Here is a 17,544-nt window from a genome sequence, read left to right on the forward strand (position 1 = left end):
TTATAGAGGGTATTTTAGTAATTGAGCTTGTGGAACTTTGACGTAACCCTCTTGTCCTTCTGCGACATGTTCCACTCGGCCTCAATAGGACGTTGCCGAGCCCGCCGCCGGCGCCACTAGGCCTTAGGCGCTGCCGCCCCAAGTCTAAATACGGCACTTCTCACCCCGCCGCCAGCGCCGCTAGCCCCAGGCGCCGCCGCTTTGCGCTTCTCCATCAATCCCGCACTGAAGATCTCGGGCATCCGGTGTCCTCGCCAGCTACCGTCACTACTACAGAATTTAACTGTAGGGGCGGCTCTAGAGACTCTATAGGGGCGGCTACGCCAGCCGCCCTTCCCAGGGTGTTCCTACAGAGGGTCCCTACAGTGCCCTCTGTAGGGGCGGCTGGTGTTTTCAGCCGCCCCTACAGTGCCCTCTGTAGGGGCGGCTGGTGTTTTCAGCCGCCCCTGTAGTGGACTTCTGTAAGGCGGCTGTATCACCAGCCGCCCCTGCTGTGTGTATTTGTAAGGGCGGTTCAATCAAGAACCGCCCCTATAGTGGATTTTCCAGCAAAAAAAAAATAATTCAAATTCAAATCTGACCGCATATATATATATAATTCAAATTCGAATCTGACCGTCACAAATATACATATATACATCCACAAACACAAGACCATTATTTAGACCATCATCACAAGTCATAATTATGCACTATAAAGTCCATCATTACAACATAGTCTATTATGAAGTCCATCATTATAACATAGTCCATTAAGAAATCCACAAATCCACATGCAAAACAAAGTCCAAACCGTTACAAAGTCTGATCCAAACCATACCACAAGTCCACATTGTCATCAACGTCCTAAGGCTAGCCTATCAGTTTCAGTTGTCCCATCTCATGGCAACAGAAGTTGAAATGATTGCGGATTACCACAAAGTAGTGATTTGACTAGCAGAAATTAGAGTCTGTACATTGTACAGTAGCAGAAAAATTGTACACTATAGCTTCAAAAACACATTACAACCATGTAGCCAGTTATCGGTATGTGCGTACCTTGCAACAGACCACATTGGATTCCAAGATTCAGGATGAACTGCGAAGCATTGTAATAACGAGCATTATTTCAGAGGTAATAACAAAAGGTATGATCCGCAAACAAGTTCAGAACTTACAGTCACTCATTGACAGGCATATTCTTTTGTGTGGCGCAAACCTGCCGCTAGGGGTTGTCATGCTGAACAATTAAATAAATTAGAAACAGAAACAAAGAATTAGCATTTTAATCTACATCTAATAAAAATCTTCTAGTTACAGTTTTCAATCTTTACACTTTAATAAGAAGCAACATGCCATTAAAACACAAACATTTATCATGTATTAACAACATTAAAGGTTTCCGCACTAGATACTTGGAGGTTTAAAAGGATAATCTGGTGGGAATTTGAGCTTCCCATAGTAATATCCACCTACAGGTGGGAAATCAAAACATGAAAAACATTGTTAGAGATTATAAGCAACAAAACAAAAATTGGATGTAGTAGATAATGCGGTATAGTATGTATGATCTTTACCTTCAAAGGGTGTGCCTTTACTTCCTTCAAGTACATAGTCTGGCATTAAAAGAAAAAAAACACAAGTCAGTACCAAACAGGCAAATATAGCACTGAAAGAAAGCAAGAAAATTGGTATTGCATTAAGATAAGCATGACAAATACAGAGCCTTCTAGATACAATCTGAAGAATAAAACGGATTGTAACTATAAACCAAAGCTTCAAATGAGTAAGGACACTTCAGCATCGAGGCATACATGAGGCAAAAATACAGGGCCAGGGGTATTCTGTTGCCACTGATAAATGCATCACTTATTAAAAGCGCAACCATCAAATTCAGAGAAGGTGTAATACCTAAGAAGTACAAACTTCTAACCTTTCCATAGACACCTATAGCAATCACATACAACAACAACAACAACAAAGCCTAGTCCCAGAGCCATGCACCATAAGCAGAACAAGCACAATCTCTCACATGACTAGATAAGGCAATAGTGCGACTAAACCAGATATCCAAATGATTGTTGAACAAATATCTAACCAATGCATCAAATGTACATTGCACCACAAGCATGCCATGCAAACACCTTGATGCACTATTGTCTATTTTCAGATAGAAAGATTGAAACAAAACAACAATCAGTTACACAATTGTTTCCTATTTTCAGAATTCTTGGCACTGAACTTTCTATATGCACAATGATTGACCCTCACAACATGCAGTAGAATTTGAATCTTGCTAATGTGTAGTACTGCCAGGAGCTAGTCTATATGAGCGAACAGTATACTCAATTCACCTCACTATACAGAACTAAGGCTCACATCCGACAAATTGAACTTTAAACAATAAATTGCTAGGCAGCACGCACTGCTCAGGAACCGTAAGCAGTGAGCTGATGAGCTGAGCACATCACGCAATGCACGGAGCAACCACACATATATAGAAACTTCGAAAAACCCAACATGAACGTAACGCTTTACGCGTTACGCCTAAACCGTTATGCCTACACCATCGCTTCCGACAAAATTGAGCACAATCAACCAATCACACCCAGTTCACTGCAAACATTAGCCAACCAAAAGGCAACGAATCGAATCTACAAGTAGCAGGGTCAGCGGAGGAGGCTACTCACGCCACTCCAATATGTCGTTGGGCAGCCGGCGAGCCACGATCTGCGGCGGCGGCTCCTGCAATCCAGCCAAACCAAAACCAACCGTTAGAAATCGAGCCACGACGAAGCCGAATCAAAGCAACGCGCACCAATCGACCCCAATCCAACCGGAGCTCACCTTGCAGAGCGCGTGGTACTCCTTCTGGAGCCGCTTGAGGCAGCCCTTCTCCGCCATGGCAAAACCCTACCACCGCCTACACGGCGACCGCACCCGCCGAAACCCTAAAGCAACCCCCTCGCCCGCCCGAACACACGGAAGCGATTAGAGAGGGTGCCCGCGCGGCGGCGCTGAAGGGGCTAGGGTTAGGTCTCGCTCACGGAAGCTGATGTTGAGGACGAGGAGCGAGAAGGCCGCGCAAGGATGTCCGGCGGACCCGACCCTCCCGAAGTGCGACATCGCGGGTCCTCCTGCGGCGCCGCCTCCGACGACGACGACGGCGGGGGAGAGGGACAGCAGCGGAGTCGGGTGAATGCAAGTGGGAGTAGGTGGGCTCAGCGAGAGGGAGAGCTTCTTTATCCGCTAGCTGCTAGCCAGTCGCGCGAGAAGGCCGCCGAGGCCTGCTGCCTTTTGAGGCCCAGCCGTGGAAATGACCTGGACGGCAGAACGCGATGGAAGGCCCCATGTCCTCCGCCTTCGCGGGCCAGCGACAGCAACTTGCGAAATTTTGCCGCGCAAGGAGTGGGCACGGTCGCACGGATTTTTTTAAAAAAAAAGACACTCAAAACAGTTTATATCTCATCGTATTTTTATCAAGGATAATAAAAGATCTCAAATGAAAATTTGATAAACAACAAAGTTGTTCAACTCATCAAGATCTACAACTTTTATTTTGGTTATCTTATCATTTGACTAAATTTGAACCTTTCAAATTTGAAATTTTAAAAAATGACAAGTTCGAACCAAAATTTAAGACCCAAAATGATTTCAACATAAAAAGTGATGAATACCAAAGTTGTTCAACTCATTAATATCTACAACTTTTATTTTAGTCATCTTGTCATTTGACAAAATTTGAACATTTCAAATTTGAAATTTTGAAAAACGACAAGTTTGAACCAAAATTTGAGACACAAATTGATTTCAACATAAAAGTGATGAATATCAAAGTTGTTCAACTCATGAATATATACAACTTTTATTTTGGTCATTTCTTTATTTGATAAATTCTTAGCACACATTGTTCACTAATCTTACACATGTCTCATATAGTTTATAAAACCTTATGAGAGATGTGTCATATTTGTGAACAATGTCATTACCATTTTGTCATATGAAGAAATGACCAATACAAAAGTTATAGATCTTGATGAGTTATTCAACTTTGGCATTTATCACTTTTTCAGCTAAAATCATTTGGGGTACCAAAATCTTGTCTGAAGTTGCATTTTTTTTAAATTCAAAATTTAAATTGCTCAAACTTTTCATATATATATATATTGACAAAACCAACAAAATAAATTGATAGAGAATGATTTTAGAAAATTTTAGGAAAAAAATCATCAGATTTGAAGTTAGTATGAGGAAGAACAACTAGTTACAAAGTTGACCCACAAATTAAAAAGAGAAATCACACTGTTCACTATGATCATGTAAGGATCATCTAGAATAGTGTGATTTCTCTTTTTAATCTATGGGTAAACTTTGTAACTAGTTGTTCTCCCTCATACTAACTCCAAATGTGATGGTTTTTGTTAACACTGGATTTTGGTCGATTTTGAAAGATGACAGGTAGACCCACATGCGGGAAGAAGGGTATTCGGCAAACAAAGCAAGCGATCGGCTAAATGCATTGCGGTCGGTTGCTCCAGAAGGCGGTGACTCCATTCGGGAAAAACAGAAGATGGCAGGCGAGGCCGATCGAAAAGGTGAAAGTTGTAATAGTAAAGGACTCTAAAAGTTTAGGGTAAGGAATCGTGAGTTTCTAAGTTTATTTAAAGGTTCCTTTGTAAAATCGTAGTCCTCTAGGACTCGTGTTTTGTCTAGGGTATAAATATTGACCCTCGACCATTGTAATAAGGGTTCACAACCAAATCAATACAACCGGCCCCGCGCCAACTTTCGAGTCCTTTTGTCGTGTCGTCGAGTTCTTCGAGAGGAGTCATCGACCCGTCGACCTCCGTAAGTTCCGACAACCTTGTTATCATGTTTAGTATCATGCGGTGGATTTAGACGTGATGCAAGTAGTCTTGTTTGTTTTAATGGTCGTGCGGCGGATCTTTGCTTGACAATCAAGAAGTCTTTGCTTATGCTTTGTGTATGAGTAGATACCGTGCGGCAGGCGTTTACTCAATATGCTTAGTGAAAGCGAGATAGTTATCGGCTCTATATTAGATATGGCAAATCTAAATAGATTCATTAAGTTATCCAGTGTTGCATGTTTTAAACCTTTTTTATATTTGTAACACACTTCTGCCCAATTTAGATTGATATTGTTTGGCCTTCTCTCTCTCTTGGTTTTATTCGTGCTTCAAAGATCATCGCCTTTTATATTGCCTTTGCAAATAGATAACATGCTCATAATGGCTGAATTATTTTAATCTAGATTGTTACATGTCGCGGGTTCATGCATGTTAATCATGTTTAAGCCTCAACGAAACCAGGTGTCGTGCGGCAGATGCAGGTTTTAGATTGGTTTAATCGTTTTTATTTGCACGTTCCTTCTTCATGGACCCCAACTTGGCTGGATTGCCAAGCTTGGTTATGCCTTAACTCATAATTAATTTCACTTGTTCAAACATGTCTTCCCATGCACGTGTATTCGGCAATCAGGTCTCCACGTGCATTTATTTTATGATTAGCCGAAACAGATTATGAACTCATTGGCAGACAGCTCTCTATAGCTGTATGTCGTTGTAAGTGGCTTCAGGGCCATATATGTGGAACTGTCTGGTATTACCCGACATGTTCCAGTTTGACATTTAATTGTTTATCCCTTGTTAGTTTTCAGGTTAAACTGACTGGCACGCTTCCGGATAACGAAACACCCGGGAACCCGATTGAAGCTACGCTTTTCGGCTTGCTGTGTGTGAGGCACAGTGCGTCACATTTTGTGTCAACACACTTTTTGGCACGCCCGGTGGGACAATCTGCTAGTTTAAGATGGCATCTGAGATCAACAATGATCATGTTCTAGATGTAAGCATGGCAGAATTGCCAGATAATTATAAGGATTTAGTGCTACAAGCATGTGAGCAATACCAACGGAAATGCTTGATGTCTTTTTCCAAAAACAAGAGCAATAAAGTATTTCGAAAGCAATCAATGCCAAGGGTTCTTCTTCCGCATTAAACTGATTACATTGAAGAGGAGGATGCTCAGAAGATGACAGCCCTGGTCTATAAAGCTATGGGAGAAACCATGACAAATCATCACACAGCTTTTCTGAATACCTTTCGGGCAATCATGATCAGTACTTTTGGTCCAATGGTTGATAAATATTTCGAAGAAAATGTTGGACCACTCAGTGGACCGACGCTTTTCAATGTTCCAAAGCATCAAGAGAAGCCTGTTGGAAAAGAAGTAGCGTCGCCTTCAAATATAGGTGGATTGACTCACACTGAAAAGCAATCACATCCCACCTATGGCCAAGTAACATTTGGTACCACGGGAGAAGTGCCACCTTCAGCTTATAGAGTTTCTCCAGCATCAAACAGATTGCAGAAGAATATGTATGGAGATGGGTATCAGGAATTTACTGATTACAATGCTATCAATGCTGTGCCAAATCCAGGGTATAGAAGTGTTTCAGGATTGCCTTCTGGAGTGCAAGTACAAGGAAATTAGGATCCAGGCATTGATGTTTTGATGCACAGGATGGCTGATATGATGCAAAATCAGTTCGGCTTGAAGCCAAAGAATCAATCCTATTCATACAAGTCTCCTTATCCAGAATGGTACAACAGAGTGGCGTTGCCTCCAAGGGTGAAGCCTCCAACAGATTGACCAAGTTTTCTGGTCAAGATGATACTAGTACCATAGAGCACGTCAGTCGGTACTTAATGCAGCTTGGAGAGGCTGCTTCAGATGAAGCTTGGCGAATTCGATATTTTCTTTTGTCTCTTACAGGACCAGCTTTCACATGGTTCACGTCTCTACCAGCTCATTCCATTGGTACGTGGGCAGAACTAGAGCAGAAGTTTTCATTCATATTTCTATACGGGTACTAATGAGAAGAAGTTGGTTGATCTCATGAGTCTGAGGATGAGAACGAATGAGACACCATTGGAGTATCTTCGCAGATTTAGGGAGACCAAGAATATGTGTTATTCTCTAAATTTACCAGATGATCAACTACCTGGAATAGCTATAGCAGGAATGTTGCCGAATATCAGGGAGAAGTTGTTCGGTTTAGAGTTTGATGATCTTGGCCAACTTGCACAGCGTTTAGCAGCTATGAGTAATCAAGCCCAAGGATTCAGGAGAGATAATCGCTTTCAGAAAAACAATGCCACTAATGAGGTGTATCAAGGTTTTCTGGATGAAGCGACTGAATATATTGATGAGGATGAGATAGCTGCAGCTGAGTTAAATTGGGCAAAGGAACCCACCCAAGTTAGTCAACGCTGGTTGAAACAACAAAAGGGAACCTATGATTTTGATGTTACTAAAGTAGACAGACTTTTTGCATTGTTGATAAAGGAAGGACGCATCAAGTTGCCAGAAGGACATCCTATGTTACGTCCTGAAGGAGTGAAAGACAAAAAGTATTGTGGCTTTCATAACACTAATTCTCACTCTATCAATGATTGCCGAGTGTTTAGAATACGAATCCAGAAAGCTATCCAAGAGGGACACTTGAGGTTTGATGGCAAAATGAAAATTGATGATCAGCCTTTTCCACAAAATATGATTTCTTTCTCTGTGAATATGGTCTCTGCCAATGATCTCAAAGGTAAAGGCAAGGTGAAAGTGTTGACTTCTGATAGAGCAAAGGAGAGTGGTGCTGTTGACCCGGATCGGCAAGTCACCAGTAAAGAGCTGCAGCAACGAGTTCGGTTTCAGAGTAGCCGAACCGAGAAAGGTCAAACTTCCAAACCCAGAGTTACATCACGTATTTTGCTAAACAAGTGGCAGAGGGAACAAGAGAAGGAATACCGTAAGAAACAATGGTTTATGGAAGAATGCCGGAGGTATGAGGAAGAAGTATACCGAAGGGAGCAAGAAGAATACTATGACAGAACAGGAGCAGTCTCATTGGGGTTGTTCGTTCTTTAGGCATTGTTGGAATGAAGGTTTGAGGTTGCCTGCAAGAAATAATTGTCCGGAGTGTAGTGCTCAGTACTCCGAGTATAGGCAATCTCGAGTCAACCGCCGTCCCGTCTATGAAAGACTTGGAACGAAGGTTCCTGAAGATGATCGGCGCTTAAAAATAGGTGGCTTTGAGAATCAGCAAAGGAAAAGAGTTGCAGGTTCAGGTTGGATTCATGATAGAGTGCATGATGAAGAAGCTGACTTCTATAAATACGTATGGCAAAAAGGACAGTGGTGTCCTCCAGGCCTGAGGAAAAGTCAGAAAAGAAGAGTGCAACGGTTGAGGAATAGGGAGTTGGAACTGGAAGTTACCGAAACAAAGCAAATATGGCGTCCTAAAAAGAAGCCTGATGGATGTGGTCCTTCGGCTAATGCTTGCATGGCTTTCTTCCTCCCATCAGAGTTTATAGCTCCCGAAAGTCAAGATGTCCAAGAAGAGGTGTACTCTGATTTTGATGAAAGTGAATGTCAGGATTTGATGGCTCAGCTTGTATTAACACAGCAAGCTGTTTTTGACAAACCAATCAAGAATCGTCACTTGAGACCACTCTATTTAAAAGGATATGTCAATGGCAAGCCTTTGACCAAGATGTTTGTTGATGGAGGGGCTGCTATCAATATCATGCCTTATACTACCTTCAGGAAACTTGGGATGACTAATGAAGAATTGTTGAAAACTGACATGGTGCTTAGGGATTTTGCTGGCAATCCTTCTGATACCCGAGGTGCTATCCATGTCGAGTTGACTATTGGGTCAAAAACTCTGATTACCACCTTTTTTGTCATTGATGGCAAGGGGGCATATAGTCTACTCTTGGGCAGAGATTGGATCCATGCTAATTGTTGCATTCCTTCAACTATGCATCAAATTCTCATTCAATGGATTGGAGATGATGTTGAAGTTGTACATGCTGATAATTCGGTGAGTGTTGCTGCCACAGAATCTACCTATTGGGAGTATGAGGGCATCGATTGTTTCTCTGGAAAGGTGTGGAAAGAAGGTCCTGTAAATGTTTTCAGCGAAGGCCAACAGCCGATCCAAGCAGTCGGCTCTCATAGCAATTTTTAATGGGAAATCCCGTCGATGGCAACAAAGGAAAGTTGGGACGTGGTTTTATGTCGGCTGATAAATTGGAAGAAATTAATGTTGGTGATGGATCTAAGCCAAGGCCGATGTATATTAGTGCAAAGTTAGACCCAGAATATAAATCAAAGTTGATAGATTTGTTGAAAGAGTTTAAAGATTGTTTTGCTTGGGATTACACGGAAATGCCTGGATTGGATCGTTCCATTGTTGAGCATCGATTACCCATTAAACCTGGATTTCGTCCTTATAAACAACCTCCAAGGAAGATATACAAAGAGGAAGTATTGGCCGATGTGAAGAAAGAGGTTGAAAGGTTAATAGAAGCAAACTTCATTCGGCCATGCAAGTATGCAGAGTGGATTTCAAATATAGTACCGGTATACAAGAAAAATGGAAAAATGAGAGTTTGCATAGATTTCAGAAATCTTAATAAGGCTACTCCTATGGATGGTTACCCAATGCCAGTTGCCGATTTGCTGGTAGATGCAGCAGCAGGTTATGAAGTCATTAGTTTCATGGATGGTAATGCTGGCTATAACCAAATTTTTATGGCAATAGAAGATATTTCGAAAACAGCTTTCAGATGTCCTGGTCATATTGGTTTGTTCGAATGGATAGTCATGACGTTTGGGTTAAAGAATGCCGGTGCAACTTATCAAAGAGCTATGAATTATATTTTTCACGAGCTGATCGGCAAGATTGTAGAAATCTACATCGATGATGTAGTAGTCAAATCTAGAGATCATGAAAGACATTTAGCCGATTTAAGAAAGGCTCTGGAGTGCACAAGAAAGCATGGCTTGAAGATGAATCCAAACAAATGTGCCTTTGGAGTTTCGGCTGGTGAGTTTTTGGGATTTTTAGTTCATAAAGGAGGAATTGAAGTTGGGAAAAAGAGCATGGAAGCGATAGACAAAGTTGTGCCACCAACTAATCTCACGGAATTACAATCATTGTTAGGCAAAATCAACTTTGTAAGAAGATTCATATCCAATCTATCAGAGAGAGTTTTGCCCTTTTCTCCTTTATTAAAGCTCAAGAAGGATCAAAAATTTGTATGGGGTGACATACAACAAAAGGCTTTTGATGAAATCAAGCAATATATGAAGGCTCCACCTGTGCTGGTACCTCCGCAACTTGACAAGCCTTTTAAGCTGTATGTAGCGGCCGATAGCCTGACGATAGGATCGGCCCTTATGCAAGAGTTTGAAGGAAAAGAAAGAGTCATAGCTTATCTTAGCCGAAAGCTGTTAGACCCGGAAACAAGGTATTCGGCTGCAGAAAAACTTTGCTTATGTGTGTATTACTCATGTACCAAATCTCGGCACTATTTGTTGAATTCCGAATGTGTGGTGGTTTCTAGTTTTGATGTAATCAAACATATGCTATCAATGCCGATTTTGAATGGAAGAATTGGCAAATGGATTCTAGCGTTGTCGGAATTTAATTTAAGATATGAATCGGCAAAGGCGGTAAAGGGTCAAGTTATTGCCGATTTTATTACCCAACATCGGGATCTTTCTGTTGAGGCGATAAGCATTGTGCCTTGGGCCTTGTTCTTCGATGGATCATCTTGTAGCAAAGGTGGTGGTGCTGGTATTCTTTTGATTTCCCCACGAGGAAAAGCTTTTGAGTATGCAGTTCCTATTGAATTTCATGTTACTAACAACCAGGCAGAGTATGAAGCATTGCTTAGAGGGCTTCAGCTTCTTATAGAAGTAAAGGCCGTTGCTGTTGAAATCTTTGGGGATTCTGAGTTGGTGATTAATCAACTAAATGATCAGTATGAATGCAAGAACAATGTGTTAAGAGAATATTATGAAGAGTGCAGAGAACTTTTGAAGAATTTTCTAATGGTGACCTTGCATCATATCCCTAGAGAGTACAATGAAGAAGCAAATAAATTAGCTCAAGCTGCTTCTGGATATCGAGAGAGTCGGGAAGTTTTTGCTATGGAGGAAGATGTTTTAAATACTGATCCAGTAGATGGTGATTGGAGATGCGAAGTTACCAATTATCTGAAAAATCCATCTCAAAAGGTTTCCCGAAAACTCAGGTACAAAGCTCTCAAATTTGTGTTTCTTGATGATCAGTTATATTACAAGTCCATCGATGGAGTATTGCTCAAATGTTTAAGTCAAGAAGAGGCCAAGAAAGTGATGTATGAGGTTCACGAAGGATTGTGTGGTGCACATCAGTCAGCTTATCGGATGAAGTGGATAATTAGGAGAACTGGTTATTTTTGGCCAACTATGTTGGAAGATTGTTTTGAATATTACAAAGGGTGTCACAATTGTCAAAAATTCGGCAATATTCAAAAAGTTCCAGCGTCTGCTATGAATCCTATAATCAAGCCTTGGCCGTTCAGAGGATGGGGTATAGATTTAATTGGTCAGATCAATCCTCCTTCTAGTAAGGGACACAAATTTGTACTCTTGGCCACGGATTATTTCACCAAGTGGGTAGAGGCTATCCCTTTGAAGAAGGTAACGTCAGAAAATATGATCAGTTTTGTTAAGGAACATATAGTTCACAGATTCGGGATTCCTCAGACTATAACAACTGATCAAGGAACTCAGTTTACTTCTTCAGAATTCTGTGACTTTGCCGAAAGTATGGGGATTAAGTTGTATAATTCTTCTCCTTATTATGCACAAGCTAATGGTCAGGCAGAAGCATCAAATAAGATTATGATTAAAATCATTCAGAAAAAGATTGATGAAAAACCAAGGAGATGGCACTTGGTTCTTAGTGAAGCACTGTGGGCTTACCGAATGGCTTGTCATGGATCCACTCAAACGTCTCCCTATGAACTGGTTTATGGGCATCATGCCGTACTACCATGGGAATTACGGTCAGATTCAAGGCGAGTTGTGTTACAGAAAGAATTGGCAGGTGAAGATTATAAGAATCTGATGATGGATGAATTGGAAGATTTACATTTGATTCGTCTCAAGGCATTGGAAAATATTGAGAAAAATAAAATACGCGTTGCCAGGTATTATAACAAAAGGGTTAGGCTGAAGCAATTCGCAGAAGGAGATTTGGTTTGGAAAACTATATTGCCAGTTGGAACAAAGGATAGAGCGTTCGGCAAATGGTCTCCAAATTGGGAAGGTCCTTTCCGAATAGTAGAATGTGTACCTGGCAATGCATACATATTGAAGACTTTATTTGGGGAGGGGTTTACCAGAGCTATCAATGGAAGATTTCTTAAGAAATACTACCCCAGTGTTGAGGTTGGTTCATGAATGTAAATCAGAAAAACCGACAAAGAGAAAATCGCCTTTAACCTAAAGATCGGATACAAGGCTGAGAATAGCCGATATCGTTCATATCGCCTTTAGCACAAAATAGCCGATGCAGTTTGCATCGCCTCTAGCACAAGAATGTTTATCCAAAACTGGGTTGTTTTCAGCATCTTTCTGACAGTCGCAAGTGGAATTTTACCGAAAAGAGTCAAAGAGGTGAATATTATTCCAAAGGACGAGATTATTTATAAAAGTTCATCCTAATACAAACTACTCCTCAAATAACTTGTTGAGGACGGATTGGGGGTTTGTGATTTCGGCAAGGGCAGCAGCATGATCGTCGTAGGCCTCCAGACGCTCATCGATGTCGTCGACCTCGTCCGGGCGTCCTCCAACGAAGCCAACTGGCTGAGAGGAGTAGTCCTCGTTGGTTTGGGAGGTCATTGCCGCCAGCCCGAGAGAAGCACCGAGGTGCACACCTTGGATGACGGCCTGATCAATGCGGCCGTCCACAGCATCAAGGCGTGCCTCGGATGTCTCCCCCTGAGCATTCACCTTGTCGGCAATCTTGTTCGCCGCCGTCTTCAAGCGGTCATTCTCCGCGGAAAGAGCTGGGCAGAAAAGAAGAAATGGGTCGGCAAGCAAAGGAAGTCAGGATGATAAAACTAAATGAAGATATCAAACCGGTGATGGCGTCGCAGAATTGCTTCCGCTGGTCCTCCCATTCGGCTTGGTCGATGCCGAACTTCTTGGAGACGTCGCCTAGCTCCTCCCGGGCTTCGTCCCTCTCCTGGCGAAACTTGAGTGCCTCCTCGTGAGAGTATGGATGGTGTGCATCTGCTGGTTCTGCCGAACCCCAAGGATTGGAATGGTAAGAACTTGAAGAGCTGGAAGACCCGGAGGAGCCGGATGATGGAGTTCCCGGTTGAGCTGCCGTCACCGGGGGAAGGAGATGGTATTGACTGGAGCTGATGACCCTTATCCTGATCAGTGAGGAAGGAAAAATCGAAATTAAGAGATGAACAAGGAAATTGCAAAGGGGGCAAAGAGCCGAATCATACCCACGACGCCGGCAGCGCGATGCTCTGCTTCCTTCAGCCTCTCCATCGGCAGGACGCTTGCCACGGTTGCCACTGTTCGTCATTTGCTTTGATGGAGGTTAGGGTTTTCTTCTGGAATGAATCGAACGAAGGAAGTGGAGGAGACGGATGTGAGAACGCTAAGGCGAAGATAGCGATGAAGGCTAACGGAAAGGTCTATTTATAAGCCGAAGCGAAGGATCGTGGCGAATTCCACGGGGTTGTGGGGCGAGAATCCCGAACGGCGGAGTAGGTTTTTTCCCTTTCGGCTGGGCCGTTGCTGGGCTGGGCCAGGCATGGGTTAAGTCGAACGTCGCTTGAATATCTCCCTGGTTTGTTGGAGCCGACATTGTTCGGTTATACCCTCACAATATTTGAATTGGATTCGTTCGGCTATCGGAAGAATGGAGACAATCGGCTACATTCTAATCGAGTAATTAAAGGGAAAGGGGCCGATTGCTTTCGAATGAATAAAAATAAGTGAACATAAAGCTGGTTAATCAAGGAAAAGAAGATATCACACTTAAGTTTATTACAAACCCAATGTCTACTGGTTCAGAAGATGATTGATTGCATCTATAGCCTCAGTCCTGATTCGGCTAACGTTATCTAGCACTTTTTGATCTTCATCTTCAGAACTCTGGATGCTGGATAACTTAGTTTTGATCTGCTGATCTTCTTTGATGGTCGAAGCTATCTTTAGTGAAGCTGCTTCTATGTTCTTCGGCAAGTTAGTTATATGGGCCCTGTGAGACTGAATTTTGGCATTCAGTTCGGCTAGTTGAGCTTCTAGTCTGCTTTTTTCATCCTCCATGGTTTTCAGTTCAGGCTCCAAGGTTGCCAAGGAATTTCTCGTAGTCTGGATATGAGAGTGAAGATCTTTAATCTCCAGCTTTTTCAGAGATCTATCCTTCTGCAGAGCGGTCCTCGAAGATATATTTTTGGTTGCCCTTCTCACCATAGCAAAATGGTCATCAAGATGGGCTGCAGATTCTAGGGGGGCCTTGAGAGCAGAGGGGATATCTTGATCAATGAGTTCGAGGAGGTCTTTTATCTGGTCTGCATCCTGAACTAGACTGATGGTATCCTTGTTTAGCAGAATGATCACCTCTTTTAGCCGGGCCTGATTTTCCAGCGATAAGGTTTGGTGGGAAGTAATTTCTTCACCTTTCTCAATGATGTAGTCCTCAATAGAGAAGGAGTAACTGGTGGTCGGTTTAGTGATGTTCTTCTAAAGAAAAGAAAAGAAAGAAGGTGTTAGCCGACTGGGTAATTTTGCTAAAATATAGTGTGAAACAAGGAATTACCTGCTGAGCTGGTTGATCATCGGGATGGGTTATACCCTGGCTTGATGGGGAACTTGGCTGAAGATTCAGAGGGGACAGGTTTGGAGCTTGATCAGGAGAGGTTTCCCTTGCCAGTTCATCTAAGATTTCATCTATTTTCAGTGAAGTAAATGATAATGAGCGTAAGAGAATAGATGTTATTAAAAAGAAAGAGAAGGAGAATTGGTTGAACAATGTTACCTATAGTCTCATCAGGTTTATGAGCCTTTGAACCTTCAGCTTCATGAGTCTCTGAAATTTCGCTATCATGAATTTCTTCATCTTCAGTAGAAACTTTAGGGGTTGGTTCTGCAGGCGCTGAGGTATTGCTCAGTGTTGGAATTTCGACTTGTGGCTGCAATGAAGTAATGAATATAGAGGTAGTCAGGCTTACTGCTAAGTGAGATGGTTGACCTGATAAGAAAACAAAAGATTCATGCCTTAAGGGATAATCTGGCTTTCTTGGTCCTTGGTTTTTTGGGTAAGAGAAAACTTTCAGGTGTTTTCCTTTTGCTTTTTCCTCTCGAAGATGCAGCAGCTGAAGTAGCAGGAGTTCTCATGAGTGCCTTTAGAGGTGCTGAATCCAAAGTTGCAGAAGTTTTCATGAATTCCTTTAAGTTTGGAGCATCAAACCCCAGAGCAGGCTTGGGACCAGCCGAATAGTACTGGATTGCTTTGGCTGGGGGAGTAAACTCAAGATCCTGTGCATGACCAGATGTTAAAGTAAGAAGTGGATTCAAGAACAAGAAATGATGGGCATAATGAAATTACCTCACTGTCAGAAGCAAAATCGGGTTGCAAGTTTTTGCATAAAGAATGAACTGATATATTGAAAATATGAGCATGCCATTCTTGCCACCAAGAAACAAAGAAGGGATGAGCAACATCTATTAGCCCAAATGGAGATGGTTCGTATATTGGCAACTCCCATCCTAATTCAAAGACCTTCTTGGCTTCCATTCCTTCTGTTATTACTTCCCTTGACTTTATGATTGTTGAGAAGAGGAATTTTGGAGGCAGTTGGCCGCATCCTAATTGTCTGGCCACCATGTTTGGATAATAGAATTCATAGGTGGATTGTACTAATCTCCCATGATGAAATTCGGCTGGCAGAGTGCAAGGTTTGATGAAGGAGTTGAAAATCTCCGTGGATTCTTGGCCTGAACAACCGATTTCATAGCTAAACTTGCAGGGCAAAGTCAGATTTTCATTTTCTCTGTAAGGAAACCAGAGCACATTGCCGAATCCTTTGAAAAATAGCTTGAAGAAATGACCAATGTCTATATCAATGCTTATAGATGATGCTGCTTCCCCATAAGTCTGACAAGCCTTAACCTTTGCTGTGCTGCCTTCAGCATAGTTAACTGAGGGAAAACTTAGGTTGAAGAGGCTCACAGGGGTTATCTGATGCATATATAGCTGGAGCCACATTTGAATTAGCCACCAGGGACCATTCACACAAGAAATTTCTCCACCTTGGCGCATCTGAAGGGTGATCTGATGCATCATATGATAAGCAGACCCTAAGAGATATTTGCCTAGTGGGATCTGAGTACCTGCAGCTAAGTCTTCAGCCATTACCATGTGATTCAGGGTTGGTTCATTGGATTTTCCACAGAAGATGAATCTGCATAGCCACATATTCATGAAGGCTTTCAACTCTTTGTCAGAAACGGCGCCAGATGCATTCATGTAGTTCTGAATATGTTTGACCCATCCACATCCAGAGCTGACGGCCCTTTGATTACTTTTGCTCTTGTACTTGTAGGGATATACTGGCAATGACACATTCAAGCCAGTCATCATGAATACGTCGGCTAGAGTGATGGTCATAATACCATGACCAAAGATAAAGGCATTGATAGCGTCAGACCAAAAATGAGAAGCTGCTATCAAAAGGGAATCATTCCTGGGTGTCTCTGCTAAAGATAACTCCAGACAATGACTGATGTCCTGACTTTCCCAGTGGCTGCTGCTTTTCTCTAGCATTCTCCTGTACCAGTTACGCCATCCGGTGATTGGGGGAAATGGCCAATTCTTGAACGTGTTTGGCCATCGGCTTGGCGAGGTAATCCCAGACTTGAAAGGAATTCTTTGGGTTTCCTTCTCAATAATTTCAGAAGGGTCAGGATTTCCCATTGGGCCGAGGAAATAGGAGTCGGGGTTGGCAGCATAGGGGATCAAAATCTGGCTCTTGTATTCCTTTAGAAGATGATTGAAATCAGAGGGGAGTAAATCAAAAGAGGAGCGGGAGAATAAAATGAAGGTTGCCGAATATAAGTAAAGTTTACCTCTGGGATTTCATCCTGGGTCGCCATTGAAGATTTGAAGGAGGTCCGAAGTTGCGCTAAAAGCTTGAATTTTTGGGCAGCGGCTGCGGTTTTGAACGGTGATGACCTAGGAGGATGAAAGAGCTTGTGGTCAATTTCAGAATAAAACAACTTTTATCCCGAAATTGAGGGGGCATGTGTTAACACTGGATTTTGGTCGATTCTGGAAGATGACAGGTAGACCCACATGCGGGAAGAAGGGTATTCGGCAAACAAAGCAAGCGGTCGGCTAAATGCATTGCGGTCGGTTGCTCCAGAAGGCGGTGACTCCATTCGGGAAAAACAGAAGATGGCAGGCGAGGCCGATCGAAAAGGTGAAAGTTGTAATAGTAAAGGACTCTAAAAGTTTAGGGTAAGGAATCGTGAGTTTCCAAGTTTATTTAAAGGTTCCTTTGTAAAATCGTAGTCCTCTAGGACTCGTGTTTTGTCTAGGGTATAAATATTGACCCTCGACCATTGTAATAAGGGTTCACAACCAAATCAATACAACCGGCCCCGCGCCAACTTTCGAGT

General features: G+C 42.4%; 1 protein-coding gene across 1 annotated transcript; it reads right to left on the reverse strand.

The window, feature by feature from the left end:
* Positions 1 to 734: 734 nt before the first annotated feature.
* Positions 735 to 3,224, reverse strand: LOC136493041 (probable ubiquitin-conjugating enzyme E2 33). The gene is made up of 6 exons (XM_066489071.1): positions 2,827 to 3,224; positions 2,670 to 2,724; positions 1,557 to 1,595; positions 1,388 to 1,451; positions 1,158 to 1,219; positions 735 to 1,078 (listed from the first exon to the last, which is right to left on the reverse strand). The coding sequence occupies exons 1-6, from the start codon at positions 2,881 to 2,883 to the stop codon at positions 984 to 986; spliced, it is 372 nt and encodes a 123-aa protein (XP_066345168.1). The 5' UTR covers positions 2,884 to 3,224; the 3' UTR covers positions 735 to 983.
* Between the last annotated feature and the right edge of the window lie 14,320 nt (positions 3,225 to 17,544).

The sequence above is a fragment of the Miscanthus floridulus genome, chromosome 11, assembly GCF_019320115.1.
Source record: "Miscanthus floridulus cultivar M001 chromosome 11, ASM1932011v1, whole genome shotgun sequence".
NCBI lineage: Eukaryota > Viridiplantae > Streptophyta > Magnoliopsida > Poales > Poaceae > Miscanthus > Miscanthus floridulus.

Coding starts and splice junctions, on each gene's coding strand:
- LOC136493041 (XM_066489071.1), bottom strand. CDS start 2,883: ATGGCGGAGAAGGGCTGCCTCAAGCGGCTCCAGAAGGAGTACCACGCG. Junction 1,596..2,669: donor CAACGACATATTGGAGTGGC/GTGAGTAGCCTC, acceptor TTTTAATGCCAG/ACTATGTACTTGAAGGAAGT. Junction 1,220..1,387: donor TTTAAACCTCCAAGTATCTA/GTGCGGAAACCT, acceptor TTAATTGTTCAG/CATGACAACCCCTAGCGGCA.